This window comes from Aulonocara sp. 'chitande type north' Nkhata Bay, linkage group LG11 (genome assembly GCF_057382095.1).
Source record: "Aulonocara sp. 'chitande type north' Nkhata Bay isolate Kocher_YH1m ecotype deep benthic linkage group LG11, A_spYH_male_GT1.1, whole genome shotgun sequence".
NCBI lineage: Eukaryota > Metazoa > Chordata > Actinopteri > Cichliformes > Cichlidae > Aulonocara > Aulonocara sp. 'chitande type north' Nkhata Bay.
The window spans coordinates 26399801-26426555 of record NC_141354.1 but is presented as its reverse complement, the minus strand read 5'-3'; the positions used below and the strand labels follow the sequence as shown (position 1 = coordinate 26426555).

The following is a 26755-nucleotide window of genomic DNA, read 5'->3' as shown; positions in this document are numbered from 1 at the left end:
CAAACCGGTACTTTTGAAACGCCGGTGCTTAAACCAGTGCTTAAAGAATGGAGAACACACACTTTGTCCAAAAACCTCTCATGTTCAGCTGTTTTTTTGTAAAAAGATAACAATGTTAGCCTTTTCTGCAGCTATAGGGGATTTATGGCATCACTCTTGGCTGGAAGCAGTGCTTAAACAATGGAAAAAACAAACTTTGTCCAAAAACCTCTCATGTTTAACTGTTTTCCACTTTTTCTTTGGTCATTTTAGCCTTTTTGGCCAGGGTGAAGGGAGTATCTGCCATCAAACAAGAAGACAGCCGCATGTAACTACGACGGTGTTTGCTAGTTCACCTTACATGCATTAATGCACTCATTTCCCATCTTCCTACTCAAATAATGAAACAAGATTTTAGTCACATTGGAAGAACGAAAAAGCAAAAGACATTTCGTGTTTTTGTTTTATTTCATAAATTTCTTCTGATTTTTTTCCATTTTACTTTTCAAATGTGAATGTTCACAGTCAACACCACACAAAATTCCACCTTACCCGATAAAAGAGATATTCTTCTTGTTGATATAAAATAACAATAAATTCATCAAACTAAATTAAAAGAACAGCATGAAAAGCATATTGTCGAGTCCCAGTTTTATCTCCTTCCATTTGCTGAAATAATTGTCTTTTTTTGTTTATTTCTTATTTTTAAAGAAGCATCAGTTGCCGTCCCTCTCCAAAGGAAAGGGGGATGAAACACAAGGACAGTGCTGCTCTAGGACACCTGCATGCCAGGAATCCCATATGAAATGTGTGATTAAGAAAAACTGCTTTTAATTACTGAAAAGAAGAGTGTGAAATATGATTGGCAGGGAAAAAACAAAACAAAAAAAACAAAGGTGACCCTTACAACACCTCATTTGAAATCCCCACATCACATCTTATTATTACAACTTCCAAAAGCAAAAATAATCAATGTGGATTCTTCCTTTCTGAGTCACTGAAATGAGATCGGACACGGGGGGGAAAAAAAAAAAATGGAGACAGACACATACAAAGACATGAACATTTGAACAATTGCGTACTTGCACACTCAAAAATGAGCATTTGTGTTCTCATTCGCACTTTGCCACACACACACACACACACACACACACACACACACACACACACACACACACTTTCAAACATCACTCCCTCCCTCCATTGGATCACAGATGTCAGAGCTCTTTAGGTTTTCTACAGTAACCAGGAAGAAGCAGAATAGGGAAAAAAGGGGGGGGGGGAAAGGCATTTGATCTAGATGGCATCATCACACAATCCTCCTTGTTTATTTGTTCCCAAAAAGTTGGAAAAAATAAATTACATTTACCATTAAATTAAAAGTGAAACAATTTGACCACATTGTGCCTGAAATGTTAATGCAGGTTGTTCAGCCCGTATCTCAGTCTACAGTTCATTAAAAATAGCTCTTCATGCACTCGTTTCATTTCAGTGATTCAGTGTTTGTCTTCATCCTAGAGGGAGAGAAGAGGAAGAGGCAGGTACAACAGTTTCTTTGTCCAGTTTGTTAGTGGCTGTCTCCTCATCCTCCCTCTCTCCCAGTGCAGTAATGTTAGAATAGAGACACTACTGAAAAAGCCTCGAGGTATCACAGACTTACCTTCATTTCAAGACAGGACTGAAAGGACCAAAAATGAAAAACAAAAACAAATACATGAAGTACGATACAGAACAGAATTAAAACAAAATAAATAGATCTCTATTTCCCACCCGTAAAATAACCCGTGAAATGAAAGGACTAAATAAACGAAATAATTATTCTGAAATGAAATAATGCTTTCAAAAAAGGAAAAGATGAAACATTTTTTTGATTTCGTTTTTTTTTGTTTGTTTGTTTTCTTTAAATATAGAGATGTAGACATTTTTCTTTTTGGACACAAATTGCATTGGTGAGGGGGGGGGGGGGTGACTGAAGGGGGCAGCAGGTATGACAGAGGAGGCTGAAAGGTGAGCCAAGTAGTGGTGACACTTCCTCAAAGAAGAAATGGGTTGGTGCTTGTGCCCGTCGTTCCTCCACCTCCCACTGATCCTCCAGCACCCATCACCCCTCCTGGTCCTGTGGGCCCACCCAAAATCAGCTGAGGAGGTGGTGCGACTCCGGGTCCCATCAGACCTGAGCCTGGGGGTGCCATTGGGGAGAGCCCGCTGTACGGCATGCTCATGGGGCTGGGCTGCATCATGCCCAGGCCCATTCCCGGAGCCCCCATTCCCATACTCATTGGCACCATGCCCATTCCTGGTTGCACCATGCCCAGCATGGGATTGGGAGGCACAGGACTGGTGCGGAGGCCGCTAAGGCCGAGTGAGGAGGGCTGAGGTGAGATGGAGGTCATAGGAGGAGCCACCCCAAAAGGGTTGGATGATGCAGGTGTTGGAGAAACCCCCCTACTGGAAATGGTACTGCCCGGAGTCACTGCCATGCCAGTAGCAGGAGATGAACCTGGGACAGAAGAAACACGTACACGGGATAAATCAAAGTTCACTCGTCTAACACATTTTTAATTTAATGTTATTATTAACATTGGCACAGTTTAATGTGGAGCTGGAGGCTGTGGAGTTGTATTAAACATGCAGACGATCTGTTAACGTAGTCTGATATCAGAATGGTTAAATTACAAATACAGCTTTCTAAAGGCTGACGGCAGCTGTCATATTTTACATGGAAGGAACAACTTGCAGCAGACAGAGTGAGTCTAAAGGGGGGCAGGGGTGTACTAGACCATATTCATTACAAGGCTTTCATAACATTTTTCAGATTGAAAGTGAAATGATATAAAAAAAATATTATTTAGATTGCATTAATATTTAAAAAAAATCAAAAATAAAAGTTTTTTTTCATGAGCCATTAAACTGACCCGAGGGTTGTTAGGTTGGTCAGTGAATTATTGTTAATATTAATTAACGTCTATACCAGGGGTCGGCAACCCTGGGCACGCTTGCCAGCTGGGTTAACTGATGGCATGGCCATAAGTGGACTGGCCATCGGGATACCGGACATTTGCTTGATGGGTCAATGGTGATTTTTCATTTTTATGGGCCGATTATTATTATTTTTTTGTAACAGCATAAACAATGAATGGTGGTGGATTGGCCAGATGCTGACCGATGTGTAAAAATAACTCAGTTGTTTGGTGGTTGCTGTGGCAGAGGATCCACAGAGGCCAGCAGGTGGATGAGCGAAAGGGGAAGCAGGAGGAGGAGAGACCCGAGGCGGCCGCCGGTCCGAGTGTCAGGTGAACTGAACTTCCGATAAGAAGTTATGACCTGCAGTCTATCTGGGTCAGATATAAACCAAGTTTAGGTGTAGTTTATTTTCGTTGGGCTTACTTTTTACCGTCAGTTACAATAACTCGTACTGCGTACTAGCTAGCATGACTGAGTTTCTATACAGCTGGGTGGGTGCTATGATGTTACTGATAGTGAACTTTATTTTATTCATAAGGTTAGTTAGTAGAGAAAAACAGAATCGTCTCGTATTCAGAGAAAATATTACACGTTTCATATGGAGCTGAAAAGAAACAAAGTTTGTCCCGTAAAGACACAAAGCTGGAGTTATTCTGGGTCTATACGCTGCACAGCTGCCTCTTCTCTCATTCTCTCCCCCTCCCTCTCCTGTTGCTACTCCAATCATGAAACTGATCAGTGATCAGCTTTTCTCTCGTTTGTTTTTTGTCCCAGTCCAGCCCTGGGCACGACATGCAGTGAATTAATCTGAGAAGGTGCATTCAAATAAATGGCCGGGCCAGCGGTGCACATCGCAAATTAGCTCACATAGACACAGTAGTTGTGCCGCTTCTTATTGATGGTATCTTAGCTAACAACCCCAACTACCAGATTCAACTTGTAATTGGCTAAAAATAACGTAGCCTACCGGTGAGAGGGACGTTGCTAGCTTTCCACATTCTGACACTTCAAAAGCTTCAGGAGCTGTCTGCTCAGCGCAGCATCAGCACCATGGAAATACATGGCTACCTCCGTAGACTTGAGACAGAATTCACAATAGGTTTTCTGGACTTTCAGGTGTATGGACCAATGTTTTCTTTTCTGATCAAACCAGAAAGCTTTAATGAGCAGCTGGATTTGTCTCGCATTAACTGGCTGAGTTAATGCCAGTTAATGCAACATTGAAATGCAGCTGATTGAACTGGAAAGCTTGACTCCGTGGGGGTTAAAGTTTGCAGAACTACGAACGCAGCTGGAATCCACAGCTGTGCGTGTTCATGGAACTTGCATTTTCACCTGCTGGACATCACTACCTGACAGGTTTAACTGTCTTCAGAACATTGCAGAGGTCTTATTGACAGATTTTGGCTCTACATACTGTATCTGTGTGAGCAGATTTTCTCTCACACGAATAGTGTCCTCAGGTAGCCGTCTGAATGCTGGACACTCGGAGACCTGTGTCTCTGAGTGGGAGACCAGAAATCACATTAACATGTGTGTCTCTGCATTAACAAACATGCCATATTGGCCCAGTTAATTTTTCTTATCATTGTTGTGAGGAGACCATAAATAGCATTTGCATTTCTGTTGTACAGTTCATTTGCTGTTATGAAGTTCTTGTTATGGATAAAAAGTGTCTGTTTTTTGTTTCAAAATAGCTGATAACTATTCGCTGATAGCTGCCAACATCTACAAACAAATATAATTTTACAAAGTGGTTCTATATAGTGTGAAACTGTTAATATAGAGCGTTATTAAATTTATTGCTAATGCAATCATATGGCACATTGACTTCTGAGGAAAGTTTAGACGGCACACATCATCAGAAAGGTTGCCTACCCCTGGTCTATATCATAACATCATCCTTATTAACATCAGAAAGCCTTTAAGACATAGTAAAGATACATTTTTACTGGCTTAGTTCACATAGCCAGATATATTAAGATATATATGCAATGATCTTTCACAGTATTTGAGATTATTATATATTTTTTGCAATTAAGAAAATGTTTTTTTAAAAAAAAAAAAAAAAAAAAAAAAAAAACTAAATGTGAATATGGCACGCACATACAATTAAAAGGGTTGCGTTTTGTCTTTGCTTTGCTAACAGACGTTTTATGGAATTAATTTTTAATACATTGCACTTTCTAAAAGAGCAGTTCATTCTGAAACTTCTGTGTTTTTTGCCATTATTGTCTGTGTTTGGTCGGTAACGATGTGTGGATTGTGATTAAGAAGAAGTTTCTCGTTATCGAATCAGAAAATGCCACAAACGTTATTTGTAAACCACAATAATGAATAAAAGAATGGAGACAGTTTGACATCTCCGAGTTAAAATCTCGCAGAGAAGATTAAATCAATTTTCGCCATGTTAACCTAGAAGTTTTAAAATTTTAGCAAACAAAAAAGCAAAACAATATTTTGGACTTCAGCCTGGTTTCTGCATGTTGATCAGATATTATGATATTGTGACATGTGCATGAAAGTGAGGCAAATGCAAAAAAAATAAATAAATAAAAATGAAGAGACGGGAGCTGAATTAGTAAACTGATCGACCAAATTAATCAGAAACCACTGTGATAATCATTTTACATCTTCATTTTGTTTTTATTTCCCTGACAAGCATGTTTTAAATTCATTTTTCATCTTTCAAATAAAATACTCATATTTTGTTTCAGTCCCACAAAATAAAGGTGGAAACGCAAACATTTGCTCTTACATTTTACTTTTACAGTTACTCAAATTTTAATTTTACATTTAAACAAATAAGTTATATATTTTCTACTGATTTATTAACTCAATGATTTTCTTTCCTTTTTCAATTTCTGTAAATGCTTCCATAGGCTGATAAAAGGTACGCCCCTAAAGTTTGCAAAGCCCCATTACACAGCAGTTTCATGTTAATGTCAGTCATTTTCATATAAATGCTTACAGAAATTCATGAATATTCCAGGCTCTCCCTAAATACGAGTCACAGGAATTCAGAGAGACTGAATTTGTCTTTCTGGACACAAAACGTCGAGCTCATGAAGTTCAGCTGTAACTAACCTGTGTTCTGAAGGAAGGGGTTGTGTGCTGATGAGGACGAGATAGAGGGAGGCGGTGGCTGTTTGGGTTTGGGTTTAGACGGCACCAGAGAATCGAGATCCACCAGTGCTGCGTTGGGGCCCAGGAAGGACTCGGGAGTCTTCCGAACAGGAAGTGAAGAACCAAGAGAGGACAGGTCAAAGGGTACCGGTGAGCCTGTGCTGTCAGCGCCTGCTCCTGAAGATCCTAGTTGCTCTGGATCTCCTAAGCGAGGTAATGAGGAGCAGAAAGAGTAAATCAGACTCTTAAAAACGCACTCATAACAGCAAAAAACAATATCCGAGTACATACTCACACAAAGGAGGATGAAATGTTAGACAGGACAGCTGCTGAGTGCATGCATTTGGAAATTTGTGTGCAAAATATGTCAATTCTGTTTACAATTTTGCGCCAGAACCCGAGCATGTGAGAGTTCACGTAGTTTTAAGTGTCAATGTACCTGTGCCGTTAGTGTGTTTGGCGGAGCCACTCCAGATGTCAGAGGTGATAGGGTCAGAGGCAGGGACAGGCCCGTCCTTTGCCCAGGGGTCTACTGGCCCCCCGGAGGAGGAAGTGCTGGGAGGCAATGGAGGACCCCAGGGGTCAGCACTGGGGGGGGTCACAGCTACAGGGGAGGGAAGGACACGCAAGGGAGGGGAGGGTTAACACAACACCTTACAGGTACAACTCACAATAAGGCGGGGACAGGAAGCTGGGCTGGGCAACAACAGAGGTGTTTCTCTCTCCTCAACCTCTCCATTGTTAACTTTCCAGGAGGACTGATGCAACTGACAGCCACATTACTTACTCCTAAAGATAATCTGAAACTTATCGGAGGTAAAGGAGAGATAAGAAGCAACCTTATACATTTAAAAAAATAAAAAATAAATAATAGATAAATAACTGAAAAAGGCATACAGAGGGCAAGAGAAGAGAAAGCTCTGGTTGAGACAGCCACAGTCAGTCCTGAGTAAAAACAAGAGGATAAAAATCCCTGGTTTAGACACAGAGGGGGAATGGCATGCTTGCTTTCATCACTACAAAGAGAAAGCATGTATAGACGGATGAAAAGATCAGCTATGACAGCATGGTGACATGTATGAGGGGAAATGCAACCGTGGAGTGAAGGGGAGAAAAAGTCTCCACATCCTCTTTCACCCACAGAGACAAGGTTCTGTTTTAATCACCAGCAACAAGTACAGTCCCACCCACCTGACTGCCGACAGAGGTCAAACATGACCACGGGTCGAAGATCCTTACCTGAGCTTCCCCAGGGGTCGACGTTGTTTACTTTGTTGGACGATTCACCCCATGGATCTGGAGGAGCAGCTATAACAGGCGGAGCTCCCCCACCCCAAGGATCAGAGCTTGTAGGGGATGTGGGTGATGCTACCCCCCATGGATCTGTGGTGGCTGTGCCCCACGGGCCCGAGGCGGCAGAGGCAGAAACTGTGGGTAGAGGTGAGGGCCCGGCGGAGCTCACGACAGGAGCAGCAGGGGTCCCCCAGGGGTCCACAGCACTCAGCTCCATCAGAGCGCTCTGTACAAGAGAACATTTAATGAATTAATGCTTGCACAGCTGATGGACATCATTACACACGGTTCACTATGCCAGCACATTTATCATTTTCTATCAGTCTTATTAGCCTGTTCTCTCTCTCGGGCATTCATCAATAGTGCTGATGAGATGTAAAACCACAGAAGGAGAATTGTTGGCATCTCTCCTCTGTCAGCACCAACTTTTCTTTCGCTGTTTTTTGCACATTTTAAAAATTATTTATTACTTGAGTTGGGACTTAAATGAAAGTGATTTCAATCTTTGTTTCAAAAGTTTAGTTTTCCAAATAGTTTAGGGAAGTAAGCCTTAACCAAACTGCTCACTGTGTGGGCGGTTAAAGGCCTTCTTCCTCTCCATTGTTTTTGCAGAGGCTTCCATTTTTCTTATGCGTGTTTGGTCTTTTTAAGCAACTATTTTACATGAATAAAATTGGGATAATCTCAAATGTTGGCTTGTATGAACCAAGGATCAGGGGAGTAGAACCTCAGGTGACATTCTGAGGTTAGATAATAGTGTTCTGATAAAGGAGAAAATTGAAAATTAGAAATATTAATTAATTTATTATTAAAAATAATAATAGCTGTTAGTTATGCTTTGAAGACCATCTGCAGTCTCAACAAAGATGCCTTTTTGGTGGAAAATTCTGGCAACGGCTGAACTGATTTTTATTACTGTAGAGGAGAAAAAAACTGAATGAAAGCACAAAGGTATCTCACATTTCAGAGAATGATTAATGTGTCTTAAGCTCTGAAACTTGAAAGACCTGAAGGGTTGTGTAACACTGAGGAGTAGCTTTGGACCCAAAGCTTTCTTACGAACGAGCGGATTATTGCATCAGTCATGATAAAATCTACGCACTGTGCGTTTTATGGAGCACAATGTGTCTCCCCAGTACAATGAAAACATTGTGTGTTTCCAAGCTTCATGCAAATTTGAATCCTTAGCAACACTGCTTACACATGAAGTCAAATAAGACACCTGATAATGCTTTCACGTACCATCTGCTTTTTTCTTTTTGCTGAACAGTCCATCTGTATTTTACCAACACTTTTAGTATCTGAAAGTTTTCACTTCAAGTCAAGTCACACTTTGTTAATCAGACACACAGCTAAAAAAGCTGAATTTACTCATGGAGACACACACAGACCCAAGTAAAGCAGATGATCCAATGCAGCTTATCTATATTCATTAAAACAAAACAAAAACACCCACCTCTTCTGGTTTTGGTTTCTCCCTCTTGCTCTCCTCAATAGCCATCTGCAGTCTCAGGTCATCACCTCTGCGCAGCCGCTCCTCCTGCCAATCACAAACACACAATTATATCCATCAGCAAACTCCAAAAACGCACCACAGGCACAGATTCATTAAATCCACACTGAAGGTCAGTATGAGCGAAAGAGGAAACCCTAACCTTTAATCATGATTCAAAGGCAAAAGATAAGGCTGTTCACACAATGTGTGTGAAGAGCTTGTAATTTTTACACAGCTTAACACAATTTAGATTACAAGCGCTGTCACGCGGCATCCTAAAACTGAAGACGGTGGCAGGAAGATGTCTTAGACATGGGTAGGCAAAACGGCTCCTGAGAGGGAGGATACAGGTGCAAAAGCAGCTGTGGTTCGTTTGTTTGCTATCAAATGCTGCCATGGTGAATACTCCAACTGCTGTGTGGGTTTTAACTGCCTGCACCAACAATGGTATCAGTTCGGTAGCTGCGCACAGCAGAGCTTCTTTATCACCTGAAGGACAAAACTTTTATAGTAGAAATAGAAAGCCTTTTATATGAAATCAATAACAATTAATTTCAGCTCAGATGGAGATCTTGAACATCAACTTAAGATCCTGCCTATTGCCACCTTTATTCTAACACATTTCACTGAGGACTGACAGCATAACACAGACTTATCTGCAAGACAACAGATCGTCTTTAATGCCAGTAAGCAACATTAACATTAAATCTGAAAGGCTAAACTAGTCTAGTTTTACAGTAAGTGCAGGACTGCAAACACTTGATGCAGACAAACAAGGTTAGCACTCAGTAAACACAGAAACAGGAAGTTACAACAGCAGGAGGGTGTTAGAGGTTAGGAAAGAAATGTTTCAAATCAAGACTAGGGTTAAGTGCATGCTATCAGAGACGGCAATGAGAAAGAAAGAATAATCAATACTTGCAAGCCACTCATTGTTAATAAATTATGGCAAATATTTGCAAGTGACATGCAAATTCTAGATGGCAGATGATTAATTTGTTAGGTGCACGTTTTTCTTGCAGTTTTAACACATCTTGATGAGGTTCTGAAAAGCGCCTCTTAGGATGCGACTTTTTAAACTGAATTACTGCAACAGGATTACTGCAAATACGAGCATTAATTCATTTTTTCTTGATCGATCAATACTTGACATTTGCTTGAGAAATTCCATTTGACAGAAAGACAGATAGTTGATGACTGGCTCTCCAGCCAGCTGGACACACTCTCTGCCCCTGACCTGTTGGTGAATCTCTTTGCTGAGTGTGAGTGCATAGCGGAGCTCTGCATCCTCCAGAGGGTCCGTGCTATTCTGGGGGAGTTCAGGGGTTAAATGGTGAGAGCAAAGCTAGGTGTGCTGCATGTACAATATTTGTAAAGCCTTTGTGTACATAAGTGACGTGTACATTAGACTGACTGCAAACTTATCTGAAGTAAAGGACCAGTAAGCTTAGCTCAACAGGTCTACTTGGTGTTACCTGCTCTGCCTCTTCTTTACTCATAGCCAAAGCCAGCTGGAGCTGCAGATCTTCTTCTCCAGAGCTCTGTGGCCAAGCCTGCTCACTATCAGCACCCCCAGAATGTGAGCCCAGCGACAGGCTGCCCCCCAGGCTGGGTGCTGAGGGGGCTGAGGAGGCTAAAGTGGAGATAAATATGCACAGAAGGGACCAAACCCTCTTATAAATACTGCAACTGTGACCACTGGATCAGTCTGTTAACTACTTAGAGTAGGTGTCTCACCACTGGAGGTCTGTGCCATCTTCTCTTTGGTTTTCAGGGCGTGGATCCTCTCCTCTCTTAGTCTCTCTTCATCTTTTAACAGCGTCACCAACTGTTTGGCTTTCTCTCGAACATTCACACCCTGGAAAAACAAAGCGAACCACTGTTAATTTAATACATAACATAAAACAGATACAAAATCAAGTATAAAAGCAGTTACTTACACAGAATACTGTATTGATTTAAAAAATGTTTTAACTCAAGCAAAGCTCATTTATCAACAACCAATAAAACTTTTATGGCTGGCTTTGTGTAGTTGCACAACAGGTCAGAGACACCTAGTCAAACATGCTGCTTGTAGTTTAGTCAAGGACGTTTTACAGAGTGCGCCTGCATTCCACAAACGTGGACTTTAATCACCACTGACTTCTCCTTTCCATTCAGCTTTGAATGCATGGGTGTGTCTGTGTACCTGGTCTTTGCCATCTCGGTCTATGTACTGGAAATCCTTGAGGGTCTGGACTGCGTAAATGTTCTCTCGGCACTGCTGGGCAACACGTTCTGAACCAGTTTTGATCAGGTACTCCATAAGAGTCATAGCCTAGAGAAAATGGAGAGAACTGTAAATTTTCAAATACAAAAATTCCCAAAAAGAAAATAAACATCTTACACACAAAAATAAAAACAAATATTTGAGCTTTCGGTTTTTAAATCCCGCACATAATTACTGACCATCTCTGTACTACAGACATAACTACGCCATGGATTCCCATCCAAAGCCCCAAACCTTTTTAGGTGGCAATTATTCCCTGCTGCAGACACTCAGACATTGCGGATAAGTAGTTATTCCTGGAAAACTTTTTTTAAAGGGCACATAGGTAGTGCACTCTTTGGTAATGTCCTGTAAACAAACCTGCGCAGTCATAAAAAAAGAAAAAAGAAAAAGAAAAGAAAACAGAACTGCACACAGCTTCAAGCAAAATGTCTGATGGGAGACTTTTTGTTGCTTGGACCCAAGCAGCGCACTTGCAGACACTGAAACTACAAAACATCTAAGGGTGATGTGTCTACCAAGCAGTTTTTTAAAGACTATGGCTGTGCAATTAGGTGAACCTTAATTTCGGTTTCCACGACTTATTAACACAAGCTGATTCTGATAGAAAGATTATTATGCTGCACTCTGTTTTGGACATTCCTTTCCTTTACTGTAACCTCTATATAAAAGTCCACATTTACTTCCAGCCAGGCAGCAGATTTAGTTTGGTTCACATTTATTTCTTTATTTAGTTTTTCAGTTGAATTAAAGTTAATGGAAATACACTTGTATAAAAGACATCATTCTTCTTTTACGTTTAGTCAGTCGATTTTTGCAAAACCAAAAATTAATTGTAATCTTACTATTTAATACAATAATTGTGACTATGAATTCTCCTATAATTGAGGCACTTTCCTTCCAAAGGTCTGTAAGAATTGTGCCATATTTTTACACATTTCAAAAAGGCTGCGTTCGCCACTGTCAGCTTTTACCAAGGCACCTAATGAAGGAGGGGTGGCATAAATACTATGTCAACCAATAGTCACAGTGGTGCTCTGTGTGTGTAAATACCACGAGATTAGTATGAAAATAATACTTGCAGGAACATTTTGGGTCTCTCGGTTAAGCAAAAAGACAGAAATATGCAGAAAAAAAAAAAAAGGTTGCACACTGCAAAGTCCCAGATTCGCCCTTTTTATTAAACCAGATATCTGATGAACTGTTCCAAACAACTTACTTTTAAATATTCACAATTTAAGTAGCATGCTTTATTTCCTTTGGATGAAATAATGAGATAATGATATGCTATATTTTGGAGTTTTCCCATTGTGTTTACGGTCTTGTGTTTAATCTGTATTGTTATTCCCCAACTTCACTTCTGGACTCACAAACCTTGTACACATGTCTCCAATTCTTGCCGTGGTCATTGAGGCGCTTCCACACCATGCTCATGATTTCCGAGAAGGCCACGACATTGTAGGTAAGATCAGCGATCTCTGACATAAGGGAGCTGCTGGGGCCCCATGGGTCATTCGACGTTGCCTCCCTAACCTGGACACAAGAACACACAAAAGGGATAAACCATTAATTATTCCACTCAAACCGACTGAGATGGGAATTATTTCAGACATTACTTTGTGACATGTTGGTGCACAGTGTTCTGAGTAACAAAATAAATTCAATCAGATCACAAGCTGCAGAGAATAATGAATGGGTACGATATGATTAGATTAGCTCATTCTCTACATAACAAGGGGAAGAGTGAGGAGGTTCTCCAAAGAAATATTAGATTATCGGAATCCGCATAATCTCATCATCTGTGTGGCAGAGATGCATTTGCTACACTTAAGTCCTAGATACAAAATGGGAATGTGTGCAGAAAATGAAACAGAAGAAGAAAAGCCAGCTAAGAAGCCAAGAGACAACCTTGATTTCAGCCTCTGAATAGTTGTGGACGATGTTCTTTACTTGTCGCCGTAGCGATGAGGTCGACATGGCAACGGTCTGGCCACTGAGCTCTGTTGAAATCTGAACAGCAGATGGACAAGACGAAATGTAAAGTATAGTTAGTACAATACAAATAATACAAGTTTATTTCCAGCGCACACAAATCAACAAGACTTACAACCAATAAAACAACCAGCAAGAAAGACGATGAAGACTTGAAGTGTGCGTATACAAGAGTCTGAAAGAAAGAGCAGCAGACTTTAAGAAGAACAATCAGTGAGTGGAAGATGGCATTGGTAACCCAAATCAGCATCAAACGAGGAATAAAGACAATATCATGCACACCTGTTACACAAGACTGATGCAGGAAAAGGGTCTCTCCTCTTGGTATATTGCCGTTCCTCTATCTTGGCTGCCACTCATTCATGGAGTGCTTTGTCTCGGTTTGTCTGTTTCTTCCCGTGGCAACATTGGGTCCCAAAACCACAGACTAAGGGGGATGAAAACTAGGGAGCAGGATTGAGATTAATGTAAGTGTAAATGCATTGTGACTTGGATACTTCTGCTACAGCACAGCAAGCAGCCTTAAACTTAATCTGTCACTAAATCTAAAGTAACCATTTATAAAAATTTTAAAAAACAAAAGGACAAAGGAGATATTCAGCAACAAATATCACATGATCTGTTGCTGATCCACACATGCTTCACAGAGACACAACTTATCAGTTACAAGCTTTTTCTCTTATTAGAGCAAACAGCTTAAAAATAGGAATGCAGTCATTTTAAATATGACCATCTGACTGAAAGCTAATACAGGTTGTCTTTTTATTTACTTGTCAAGTGAAGAGAAACATTACAATCTAACTATAAATAATTATTCAGTGAGTTTTAAAGTCTGTTTTCTCTTCTTTACATCTTCTTTGAAGATTTACCCCAGGCCAAACTGATAAATAATGTTTACTGACAATGTTAAATTCCATCTTTAGAAGCAAAAAATAAAAGTAATCAGTAAAAAGAGCAAGAAAGCGTGAAGGAAAACAAAGTAAATTTATGACAGAAATGTAGCAGTGAATTTAACTGGATGCGATTTTACAGAAAAAGATGGCGTTCACACTTTCAGGCAAACCATTTTGGCTCCTCAACCTTGATTCCTTAACAAAGTCAATAATTTAGTTTTCACATCTAAACATCTAGGCAACTTCCAGCTTCACACCAGACTAAATTTATACAAGAGTTGCACTAAGATAAATATTTTAGAAGGGATCCGTTTACTTAACTTCAGGTACTCTAATCATTACACTGCCACAAACTTTAATCTTGAACCCATATTTGCAGGCCTCAAGAGCAGAACCACGGATTATTAAAAACAACATATCATCAACCAGTGCTGACACTAATCAGAGACAGAGTCACGTATGGATGTCAAGAAAATGACACGCATGGTTAAAACAAACTATAAACTTGAGACGGATTTTAAATGAGTATTTTAATTCGAAGAGATTGATACCCACAAGTGTGGGAAACCTTATGGTGCAATAACGTATAGTTTCTGTTTTGCAACACCACTGACAGTTCCTGAATTTGGTCTAAGAAAAAAAAACAAAAAACCATGGACTTATTCTGTTTGCTGATGGAGAAAGAAAAAAGGCACGCAGAATGATTTTTGTGGATCAACAGCACATCCCTCACTACCTGCTGAGCTTTTTTTAGTATCCGATTGCTCACGCATCAGGTTGAAACACTGTTGCTGACCAGATGCAAGCTCTCACTGCCACAATCTGCATTTTCCTTGCGTAACAGATGCTACCTCAGCTTGTGCCACAAAAATACGGTCAGGTCCATAAGTATTTGGACACCGACAGAAGCACTGAAGGGGCTAGCTACACTTTTCTGATGTGAACAGAGGCAAAATTACAAAAACTATCACTCTCAAAACACTTATGGATCTAACTGAATAAAGGCAATAAAACAGATCAAAATAAAGGAAGCACATTGTCTTTCCTTTATAATATAATAAATATCAAATTTTCCCCACCCACTGTATGAGGACCTTCCCCCAGGTGGCAAACCAGCACTGGCAAGAAACATTGCTGCTCTTTCCGTTTCTCCAGATTCAAGCAGATCCTTCTTCATACTGAACCAATAAAGTAAAGAAACTGACTTCTACAAACAGCATGCTGGTTACAAACTTGAGATTAGTTAAAGAACGAAAGAAAAATAAGATTTTAGCTCTGACTGCTTGTTACTTATTAAAATAAGTTGTAACTTGCAGTAATAAATCAACCTGCTGACAATGTTTAAACCAGTGGTTCCCAAATAGTGTGGCTGGATAAAAAAAAATGATTACTGTAACTGCACAAGAAGTAACCAATGAAATTCAAATGTACTACATTAGTTGACATGAAATGACCTGATTGAGAGTGAGGATCAAATTTGCACAGTGGTAAAACTGATCACTTTTTTGTATAGAGAAAAACACATACAACCACTTCAAGATCAAGAACTGTTAGGAGGAAAAAAAAAATACAAAAAAATATACTTTTTTATAGCTTCAGTTGGACTGGGATGTTAATAGGCCTTTATTTTCTGTAAGGTATTAACAAATGTGAACGCTGTGCCACACAAGCAAGACACACCTGAAAACCAGATCTTGAGAGAAACTCCGACTACTAAGTTGCATGTTTGTGGAGCTTACTGGAGACCAAAAAAAAAAAAAAAAAAAAAAAAAAAAAAAAAAATTGTAGGTGTCACACTTAAAAGTGCTTTCATCTGACACAACAGCTAAAACAGTCATTCACACCATTTTAGCTGACATAAAGGCTAGTTTCTGCAGATATAAACACTGGTTTAAAGTTTGAAAACTGCTGGGTCATTCCATCACAAAACAAAGTGGGCCTTCTGCTCGAACATCGCAGATATCCCTAAAAATGAGATGGTCCAAAGTTTGGATTTATATTAATATATGAAATACTTCTCTAGCTTACACTTTGAAATTTGGGACCATGTTTGAATGAGCATACCTCAGCAAATATTAAAGATAAATACCTGAAATTTACTATATCAAATGATGAATCGGGATCTGTAATTTCAGACAAATACAGAGTATTTTCTAACTAAAATATGGAGGGGGAAAATGAAAGCCATCTTGTAAATTCCCATGTTTATTCACATACTGATAAAAAAAAAAAAAAAAAAAAAAAAAAAAAAAAAATCACATTGCAAAAGCCAACTATTAATAATTTCTGAGTGATATATAATTTTATTTCACAATTACACAAAATGAAATGTGTAGAATATTGTTTTGACATGAAATTCTTAGTTAATTCATAATCCAAATATAGTAAATTTATAGTTTCCAGAGTTTCAACTGAGAAAATTTTGTTAAATACATGCACATTCTTAATTTTCAAGACCTACTACCCTGTATGACTCAGGTTAGGTTTAAAATATACAAAGAATATTAAAAATGCAGTGAAAATGTACAAAAAAAGACAGGCACATCGGACAAGGTTGAGCAGAAAATGTTCTTAACAATTGGATGATTTAGGATGGTTTGGCCCCAGTGTCACGTTCAAAAATGCCTTCATCTGACCACACAGCTAAAACTGTCATTCACACCATTTCAGCTGTGTGAAAACCATTCGATTACACATTTTAAATGGATTTTAAATGGCACAAACTTAAAGCCTTTAGTTTGGATACTATATGAAAAACATAACCGTTCCAAAGATCATTAAGTGTTTTACATGAGCCTGACAGCTATAAGGGGTTCAGATTTGTAGGTCAGATAAACATGAGAGCATGTTGCATAACTGAACAGAAAGCAACCATTGCAAAAGTCAGTTCAGAGACTCCTGAAGCCCAGTGCCAAAGTTCAGACACGCCAGCTAATCCGTGATAACCATGATAAGTGACATAACATACCTTTTATATAGCTCCTCTTCTCGGATATCGTCAGTCTGAAGCCACACTGAAGGGAAAAAGATCCCCCACAAAGTTTCATCAGAAGCACTACAGTACACACTTTATCAGCCTCAAGCGCCAAAAATACACAGATCTCTCACTTATATCACATACAGAACAAGCGATAAACGATCTGCTGTAGCGTTTATTTACTCATAACTCACGTCACAGGAAGCTGCTCTATATGAAGGATGGATTGTATGGTTGAAGCCAACTAAAAAAGGCGAAAAGCAGGCATAAGTGTTAACTGATTTATTCCTCCTATCACTCATATCCAGCTAACACTGCACAGCCTCCCGAAGACGTGACCCCCACCCAGATAACGTTAACGACCCTGCCAGGCAGATGCTGAGCTCCCTGTCACACCTATTAAGATAGCAGGCTAACTAAATGACATGTTAGCAACCAAACTGTCATCTAACGTTTTTCTAGCTGCAAGCAAACGATAATGCCCGCTGTAAAATGGCACACACGGGTATTAAGCGAACATTTTTATGTCGCAGAGGCTTAATTTATCGACTAAAGCTGAGCACCAAACTCTCTTATTCCCAGCTAAGCTAATCGAAACTGTTTGCGATCACTTTGCTATCAAAAAGTCTGGGTGTAGTACTAACAGGTGCACGGAGGGGTTTAGTTAGGCACAAAAAAGCGGGGTAACTAAACAGAACGAGTCGCTCCTGTCCCAGCGCTGAATTACCCCAAAATCGATAAAAAGGTGAAGGTTACCTGCCACTTTGACTGATAAAAGAAATCACTTTGCTGCTGTTGCTGTTCGGACACATTAGCCAGCTAGCCTGGTAGCAGTTAGCTGTTGCTAGTTCGCTACATGACTGACAGACCGTATGAGCTCCAGCTTCACGTCCTGCTTTGGGACACTACTGAATACACGCATTCAAGAGTCGAAAAAGGCTGACAACCCGGCACAATAAATATCTAAAATAAATGTCTACTGACCCTGCTGTAGCTTGAATGTACGAGGAGATGGCCGAATTTCCGCTTCCGTTCTCGCCTACAGGAAAGACCGCACCCCCTGTAGCTTTGTTTTCCTGTGATGGTAGTAGGAGACTCATGAATTATTAATTGAGATGAAATGAAAGTCTCAAATAAAGAGACATCGAAATGATTGTTTATTACCGTTTAATACGTAATACGGGGTACGTTTTTACATCTGAGATAAATTTCCTCTTTAATATTCATTTTGTGTCAAAGGGAAGAACTCACATCCTCTTTTTTGTCATTATTTTTGATTTGGGAGACGTTTGTTCCACGTTTTCCAGACTTCTCAGAGATTAAAAAAAAAGATTTTGTGTGGCTAATAGAAAAGAAAACTGTTTGATACTATACAAGGTGTCTCTCTGGTTTCATTTTTAAAAATCCTAGATGAGGAACTCGTTTTACTATTGGCAAGAAAATGGAGAACTTGCCCCTGATTTTATATTTTTACATTGTGATAGGAGGTTTAATATTAGACAAAGATTACCCAAAGAAACACAAAATGCAGTTTTTAAATGATGATTTCATTCATTAGGGTAATCCAAACCTAGCTGGCCCCTCCTCAGTAAAGGAACTGTTAATTAATGTGAACAACATTTTTTTTTAGAAAGCACAGTTCAGTTTCTTTAGCTGTCTCCAGGACTGATTATTGCCAGCCTGTTGATTCGAGAAATCACTTAAATCGTTCCTGTCTGACCAAGTGAAATAGGCTAAAAGATCCCAAAAAGGAAAGCTTCACACCACAACCTAAAGAAATAGCTGAGAAACACAGTCATCAACATCAATCAGTCTGGAAAGAGTTACAAAGCCATTTCTAAGACTTTGGGACTCCAGTGAACCATGGTGAGAGCCATTATCTACAAATGGAAAAAAAAAAGTGGAATAGTGGTGAAGCTTTCCAGGAGTGGTCAGCCAACCAAAATTAGTCTAAGAGCACATTAATGACTCACTCAAGATGTCACAAAAGAAGTAAAACTAACAAAGCATTTCATAAAAGAACATCATACCATCATTCAAACATGGTCGTTTTAATGTGATGGTCTGGGGCTGCTTTTCTGGTTCAGGGCCTGGGCGACTCGCCATAATTGATGGAACCATGAATTCTGCTCTCTACCAGAAAATCCTGAAGGAGAACATCCAGCCATTAATTTATACCCTGAAACTCAAAGTGAATTTGGGTTATGCACCAGGACAAAGCTCCGAAACACACCAGCAAGCCTACCTCTGACGCAAGAAAATAAAGGTTTTAGAGTGGCCTAGACAAAGTCCAGATTTAAATCACATCGAGATGCTTTGACCTGACCATAAACAATTCATTCATGCTTGAAAACCCCTCTACTGTGGCTGACTTAAAACAATTCTGAGACGATAAATGGTCCAAAATTCTTCTACAGTGATGTGAAAGATTCATTGCCGGTTATTGAAAATGACTGATTGCAGTTCTTCCTGCCAAGGGTGGCCCAACCCTTAGCTTTAAGGGGCAATAGTTTTTTTCACATAGGGGCAGATAGGTTTGGATAGCTTTTTTTGCCCTTAATAAACCAAACCATCATTTAAAAAATGCATTTTATATTTGCTCGGGATATTGTTATCTAATGTTAAAATTTGTTAAACAAGGACTCTGGCCAAAATAACATCTCTGATGGACAGAGTCTCCCACCCCATGCATGTAAATGTTGCTGAACTGCAGAGCTCCTTCAGTGAGAGACTGCTGCATCCTAGATGCATGAAGGAGCGTTTCCGCAGGTCCTTCCTCCCTGCAGCTGTCAGACTGTACAATCAGAACGGCTCCCAACAAACACAGATGTTTACATCTGCGCTGTAACTGCAATAATTTAATCAACCGATTTGCACTACAACCTGGTTTGCCTCTTATCTGTAGTTATTTTTATTTAATTTAATAACTGTACAGTACTCTGTTTATAGCAACCATTGTCCATATGTTAAATTGTGTATGTTTCTGTCCTGTGTACTGTTTGTTTGTATATGTGTCTTTCTGGCTGCTGTTACAACCAAATTTCCCCTTGTGGGACAATTAAAGGATTATTCTATTCTATTCTATTCTATTCTATTCTATTCTATTCTATTCTATTCTTGTTTGACGATTTTGAAACATGTAAGTAAACTGTAAAACCTAATATTGTGCTTAATTAAAAACATTAAGTAGACTGAACTCAGTTTTTGTCAGCTTGTTAGAATTCAGTTTAAGTTACCAGCAGCTTTTGTTAAAAAAAAAAAAGCTGATTAATAACTCTAACTTTATTTGAATTGGCTTAAATTAGGAAAATTTAAGCTGGAAATTTTGCTTTTCAGTGGTGCAATGTAACTAAGTTAATTTACTCTGTGCTGTACTTAAGTAGGTTACATCTCACAGGCAGCTTACTTTACTTGAGTGTCTGGCCTTTTATGCCTCTCTCTATTGCTGCCTCTCTATGGATATTTTATATTTTACTTCATTATCTGACAGTTTATACTACTGTTGGAATTTTGTATGTAAAACATACAAATAAGTCACCCAACTAAAATCATTAATTATTAATTAGTTCATATATTTTTGATCGTTTTTTCTTGTTGACCTTTTTTTTTTTTGTAGTTTGTTATGTTTTTGTTTCTAGATAAAAAACAAAGAAGTAGATTGAGAGAGTGTATCTCAGGTCAATACAAATGCCCTCATAATTAAAAAAAAAACAAACATATGAAATGGTCATTTTATTTTTGTTTTAATGGTCATTTTATTTTGCGTGATTGGTGGTGCCTGTTTTGTGGTGGTAATCCCAGAAGGGAGCCATCAAGCTGAAGGAGGAGTCCTATTGGGCTTGGTCAGCCATCAAGTGGTGGTCTCCAGCTGGCAATGGAGCAGTTCACAGCTGAGTGTGAAGTGTCGGGAATGAGAAGGCCTGGACTGAGAAACAAACTATCCTTAGAACTATTACAATATACCAAGCTTCTGTGTTTAAATGCAAAACAAATATGTTGTTTGAGCTACAGACTGCACTTATGGCTGAACAATAAATACATTTTATATTTATTAATGTTACTTGCAGTACAAAGTTATGGGAAGCCTAAGTTTAGTTTCAGAATAATTATATCTGAGACCTTGTTTTATTGTAAGGTTATTCAAGTTTAAAATTGTGTAAAAATAAATATAACATTTCAATTTGATAATATTTAAATAACTCAAGCTACAATGGTTGCAGTATACTTGTTTGTTGTTCAGCAGAATGGTGTCCAGCATGTTGGCTGAAATACTGTTTTTGCATTTAAAAATAAAAGTTGGGCTGATTTTAATTGCATTACAAGAAGTGTTTTTAATTATGCTTACATACAACAACACTTAATATGAACACCGTATAAGAAATTTCTTAAGCTCCAGGATGATAAAACATAATTTGTTTAGTTTAGTTTAGTTACACTCAATTTTTATGAAAGCAAAATTTAAAGTTCTCACAAATTGTGATTTAATTTAGTTGATTTTTGTCAGTGGATAAATATTTAGTATTGCTCACTCAGAAAACTCAAGTTATACAGGAGAGGTGGAGGAAGATCTCAGCCTGGGTGTTTATTGTCTTATGTAGTCTGGAAGATGAGTGGATGGTGGGGTGGGTGCAGTTTTCTCTGTGGTGGGGTTGGGTGGACTGTCCACTGCCCACTGGGCCCCGGTCTGGATGGGCCTGGGCCCCCTTTTCCTGGCGGAGTATGGGGGTGCCTACTGGGGTCAGCGGGGGAGCTGGCCCCAGGGAGGGGTCACTTGCCCCTCCCTTCCTTCCCTCCCCATCTCCAGCTGCCTCCCCCTTCCCGCTCCACCACATCCACCCACACATGCAGGACCTTGGAGTAGGGGTATGTCACCAGGGTGCAGAGGAGGCTCCCCCCCCCCCCCCCCCCCTCTGTCCCCTTCTGGCTGCCTCTGCCTCAATTTTATCCCACAACTTAGACATTCACATTACTCACACTCTCATTACACATACATATAGGATCTTGGGGGTGGGCACGATGCACGGAGTCCAAAGTACCATCAGGGTGTACACCCCACCCATGGCGTCGTTGCCCACCTCTCAAAGTTAAATACACGTAGACATTGAGGGCTAGCAGGAGGGACCATGCGCTTACCTGCTGCTCTCTGGCAGGTAGCTCCATGCCCTCCTGGGTTTTAAATGCACCTTAGAACACACATGCATCAACATTACAATGAGCGGGTGGAGGGAGGTTTGGAGTCTTCTCTCACCCCCATTCTCTGCGGCCTGCTGGAGCGGGGGGGGGGGCTAGGAGGAGGAGTTGGCCGTCCGACTGCGGTCTGGAGTGTGGGGCCTCCCTGCTGCTGCGGAGTCGGGGCGGTCTGCCTCCCCCCACCGCAGGGAAAAGGGTAACACCACCTGGGTCTGGGTGCAGTTCCCCCCTCCAGGGGCAAGGGTACCTAGACCCGGTTCGTAGAGTACGCTTGGGGAGTGTGATCGTGTGTACAGCGTCTCTTTATGTCTGTCTCCACGTTGGTTGAGTGTGGAGTAAGTGCATATGAGAGCATGAGGGTGGGAATGGATGTTTGTATATGTGTGTGCCTGTATTTCTGTGTCTATATGTCAGGTTGGGTGTCAGGCGCCACCTCTCTGGGGACATCTCAGGCCCTCCAAGGTTTGGAGGCCTATCTCCCCCTACCACCACTTCCCCTGCCAGTGGCGGACTCCCTCAGACATTGGTGCGTTGGTGGTTCTTTGTGTCCGGGGATGGGCGTCCAGGTACACACCGGCTCACTCCTTGGCGGCCGCTTATCGGGGCCTGGAGCCTGGGGCTCGCTCGGGCCACTTCGGAGGTGGGGTGCCCCCGGCCTCTCAGCCTGGGGCTCGGTCACTCAGGCGCAGCTGGCTGCCGGCGGAGCTCACGGGCGCGTCACTGCAACTCCCCCTGGCTTCTGCTCCGCGGCTGCTGAGTGAGCCCTCATCTGGGACTCTCCTCAGCTCTTTCCGGGACAGTGGCGCGGCTGCCCCTCTGTTGGTCTTCCTTGGTCTCTTGTGTTCTGAGGGCCTCTGGATGTCTGGAGTTTTGATCTCCTCCATACCTACTTCATGCCCTGGAGGACGGGCTGTGGCCCCCCCACACCCTCAGGCAGATCATTACATGAAGGAACCTTTTAAAAAAAACCAAAAAAACAAGCGCGTCCATGCTCACAGGTGTACACACGGGTGATCACACCCACAAACTACACCCTTTTTGGCTCCTACCTCAAAGCACACTGTGTTCTGTTGATCTTATGTGCTGCACAATAATGTTTAATATTTAGTATTTACTGTCATATTCCCATATATCATTGTGATGCTGTTTATTCTATTACTCTTGTTCTCTTCTGCTTGTTTTCTTTTTTCTTTCTCAGCAGGTGATCCAGGTGATTGATATATGCATTTTTTTTCCCTTTTTTTTTCTCTGCCCGTTCTGTTGGTTTTTGTCTTTTGCCCTTCTCCCCCGTCCCTCTTCTCAGCTGTTTCTCTTTCCCTCTTTCTTTCTCCCCTTCTTTCCCCCAGTCAAGTCTGTCCCGTATTCAGTAAGTGAAAATAAAATAAACAATAAAAGGTGAATCAAATGGACCATTACGGCAAGGCTGGGATGGTCAGTTTGGTAAAGTAAATCCGTTGGGCATCTTCCTTTGCCTTTAGACAACAATTCTGATGGCAAAAGAGCCAAACGGGACAGGCCAAAAAAAAAGAAAAAAAGAAAAAAAAAGAAAACTCAAGTTATTTTTAGTACTGTGTACCCACAATGAACAAGTTGTCCTGCCTTAGTTATCTTAAGTAAGCTTTACTACTTTTTTTTTTTAAGTTCTGGAAACGAATTTGATTTTATGGTGTATTAAAAAAAATAAGCACAAAAAAAATCAGGAAAGGAACAAATTATTTATTTATTTATTTAACAGCGCATCATTTAAGTAAAATTCCAAAGACTCTATTTTGATGTTGTGTTTAACTGAAGCTTCTTGTCAGAGTGAGAAGACCCATAAGCACACTGATGATGTGAAAAATATTGAGAAATATTTGAGCAGGAAGTATTTCACTTCTTAATGAATGAAAACATGAAAAGTGACACCATAAATTGAGTAAATCTTAAGATTTAACGTGCAGCAACAATTTCTGCCCAAAACTGCAATGACCCTCACCGTCCACAGAGAGGCATCCTCGAACTATCTGGTGTGACACCAGACGTTGCCTTCCCTGGGACCATGAAAAATACCCCGCAAGCCTCTTGGATCAGAACAACAGCTGGCATGCATGTGTGTTACAAGTTCCCCTTTAATCCTTCATCTCTTTATCCCTTTATCTTTCCCTTCTCTCCAGGGAGGAGGGGATTGAAGAAAACATTGCAGCGTGACTCAAGCAAACTATATGACTGTAATGTAATGTTACTCTGCTTTGGAAACACTAATCTTATGAGGACAAGCAAAATGCCGGCGATTATAACAAGTATAAATTATTCTGACAGGTGTCGTTCCACTATTATGTCACACTGAAACTTTATTTAGTATTTCCTCTGTGCCCACTCCCCCAAGAGGAGAGGATTGTTACTTTGTTTTAAAAGAAAGACCTGGACTCAGCCTGAGGAGGGGCTTTTGAAGAGGAGGAATCAAACAAACTAACACCGAAGCTCTCACGAGATGCTCTTTTGAAAGTCTGTGCTGTCACTTTCTGGATGTAAATAACATTCATCACTGTGGTTTCTTGTCTGACAAATGAACTCTCAGATCTGTTTCTGTTCATTTTATGTCTAGTTATTTATTTATTACTAAAAAAAACCGTTTTTTTTCTGAGTAGGTATTTGTTTGTAGGCTCAACCCTGCAACATTGTGTACGTATCAGGTCCTTTTGTCACAATCACTTGAATTAATAATTTATCATCATGCTAAAATTGCCTTTTGTATTAGTCTGTATAAGTTTGTTTTGTTGGCCTCTTTTGAGCTCCTGGCTATTCAGTAAATGCAGTTGCTTCCATTTATTTATTCATTCCTGTTTTGCCGATGAGTGAGGAGATGGCAAACCAGTTTCTTTGAAAACTGTACTTGTAATACATTGCTTATCGGCTGCTCAGTATCTGACTATTACTTTGCCACAAGACAAACTGACTAAAAGATACTGCATCAACTCAAGACTAACTGAAGTGATTCATTTTTTAGGCACTTTCATTTTATTATGAACTAGAGCGAGGTTAGAGAGAGAGAAAGAGACACAACGATTCACACTCACATTGACATCTATGGCCAATTTAGCATCATCAGTTAACTTGGCATGCTTGCTAACAGGTCTTTGGACTGTGGGAGAAACGCACAGAGGGAGAACATGCAAACAGATAAAAAAAAAAAACCCCATCTCTGTTAGCTGGAGTCTCAAACACAGGACCTTCTTGTCGTGAGAAGACTGTGTTACTGAGATAAACCCATCAAATATTGCTCCAGTTGTCTCAGAGGTGAGAGGTTTTTCCTCTTTGTTTAGACTGTATCAGAGTCGCTTTGCATGGTTTTGCATACTCAATCTTGGTGAAACACCTCATTTTCATCCGCTGCCTGAAACAAGCAGCTTTAGCTTGTCGTTAAACTAACCTTATTTTGTCTGGCTGCCACAACAGTCCCGTGCCCATATTAAGACATCACTGTGACATCACAGAGATTCAGCAATAGAAAAAAATGTCATAACCCAAACCTTTAGTGCAACCTTTGGCTCATGTAGAAACATTTAGCCATGTTTAATATGAACTTTTATCAGTGAAACAGGAAATTAGGACAAAATGTCGTACCCATAGATGAAAAAATAAAATAATAAGGAAACACAAACATACCAAGTTGTAACAGGATTCTTTTATTTCAAAATGCATATAAGAAAGTCAGGCTGTGTTGTGAGGTGACTGTGCACTATTTCTGTTTCTGAAGCCTGACATAAATGATTTGGTTAAGATGATGTGATTACCATCATTATCATACTTATCAAACCCCAGTGGATAAGGGCACTGACATCCTGAAAGAGACTGCTTTCATTAGCATGGAAATGTGTCATTGCAGGATGAAGGTGACGCTGGACTATTTGTACTAATTTGCACTCACCCATTCCTCTGGGAGACAAGAAGACTAACCCGTGCCAGAAAAGATCCCAACCAGAGCATAACTCCAGCACTGCAGGAGTTATAATAAGCACAGAACATTCCCTCAAAGAACATGGAACCTGGACAAATGGGGCCCACTTTGTGTATATATATCTATCTACTGTATATTATGTAATGTGCCAGTAAAGCAAAGCTGAAAGTTTGTGTGAAACATCATCAGCAACAAAGTGGGCAATCTGTTTGCATTTTGTACATGCATGCCTTACACACAGTATTTGTGAATGAAACTGAATGCATCTTGGCATCAAAATGAGAGCAGTAAGAGTTTTGTTGGTGGAGTGGGCAAGTTGGTTGTCACAGCAGAGGCCAAAGAGCCTTGTGGTACATGCACAAACATGCAGCCCGTCGGTGATGACCAGCTGAACACAAGCAGTGGTGTTAGTAACCTGAGAAGGGACTGGCCCGTTGTGATAGCAGCCAGTGTTTGTGTTACATAATGCACAGCCAACAATCCAGTGGCAAGAATATGTCTGTAGTATGTAGTACCAGGGGAAATCTATCTGAGCAGACCGAAAGAGGAGGAGGGTGTTGAAGCTATGGGAGCTGGAGGAAAGGCCTGACCTACAGCTGGTGTTAAGTAGGAAATAAAGCTGGCATTTAGATCAAGTGCA

The 26755-nt window shown here is 40.3% G+C and overlaps 1 protein-coding gene across 6 annotated transcripts; it reads right to left on the bottom strand.

Annotated features, from left to right (window-relative positions):
• Window positions 1–428: 428 nt before the first annotated feature.
• epn1a (epsin 1a) lies at window positions 429–18067 on the bottom strand. 6 transcript variants are annotated; one of them, XM_086311516.1, is made up of 15 exons: window positions 17973–18058; window positions 17183–17232; window positions 16980–17025; window positions 13401–13561; window positions 13035–13136; window positions 12501–12659; window positions 11046–11174; window positions 10595–10715; window positions 10333–10490; window positions 10095–10166; window positions 8819–8902; window positions 7309–7588; window positions 6509–6673; window positions 6031–6273; window positions 429–2479 (listed from the first exon to the last, which is right to left on the bottom strand). In XM_086311516.1, exons 5-15 carry the CDS (start codon window positions 13101–13103, stop codon window positions 2013–2015), a joined length of 1947 nt encoding a protein of 648 aa, XP_086167642.1. In that variant the 5' UTR covers window positions 13104–13136; window positions 13401–13561; window positions 16980–17025; window positions 17183–17232; window positions 17973–18058; the 3' UTR covers window positions 429–2012. The 6 variants fall into 6 exon arrangements, with proteins under 6 accessions (XP_086167642.1, XP_086167643.1, XP_086167641.1 ...); XM_086311517.1 differs by lacking the exon at window positions 17973–18058 and adding an exon at window positions 17745–17966; XM_086311515.1 differs by lacking the exon at window positions 17183–17232 and having other exon boundaries at window positions 17973–18067.
• Between the last annotated feature and the right edge of the window lie 8688 nt (window positions 18068–26755).

Excerpts from the sequence above, each read along its gene's own strand:
- epn1a (XM_086311515.1), bottom strand. The coding sequence starts at position 13,103 with ATGTCGACCTCATCGCTACGGCGACAAGTAAAGAACATCGTCCACAAC. Across the intron at positions 12,660-13,034 it reads ATTCAGAGGCTGAAATCAAG|GTTAGGGAGGCAACGTCGAA; the intron begins GTTGTCTCTTGG and ends TCTTGTGTCCAG. Across the intron at positions 7,589-8,818 it reads AGAAACCAAAACCAGAAGAG|AGCGCTCTGATGGAGCTGAG; the intron begins GTGGGTGTTTTT and ends TCTCTTGTACAG.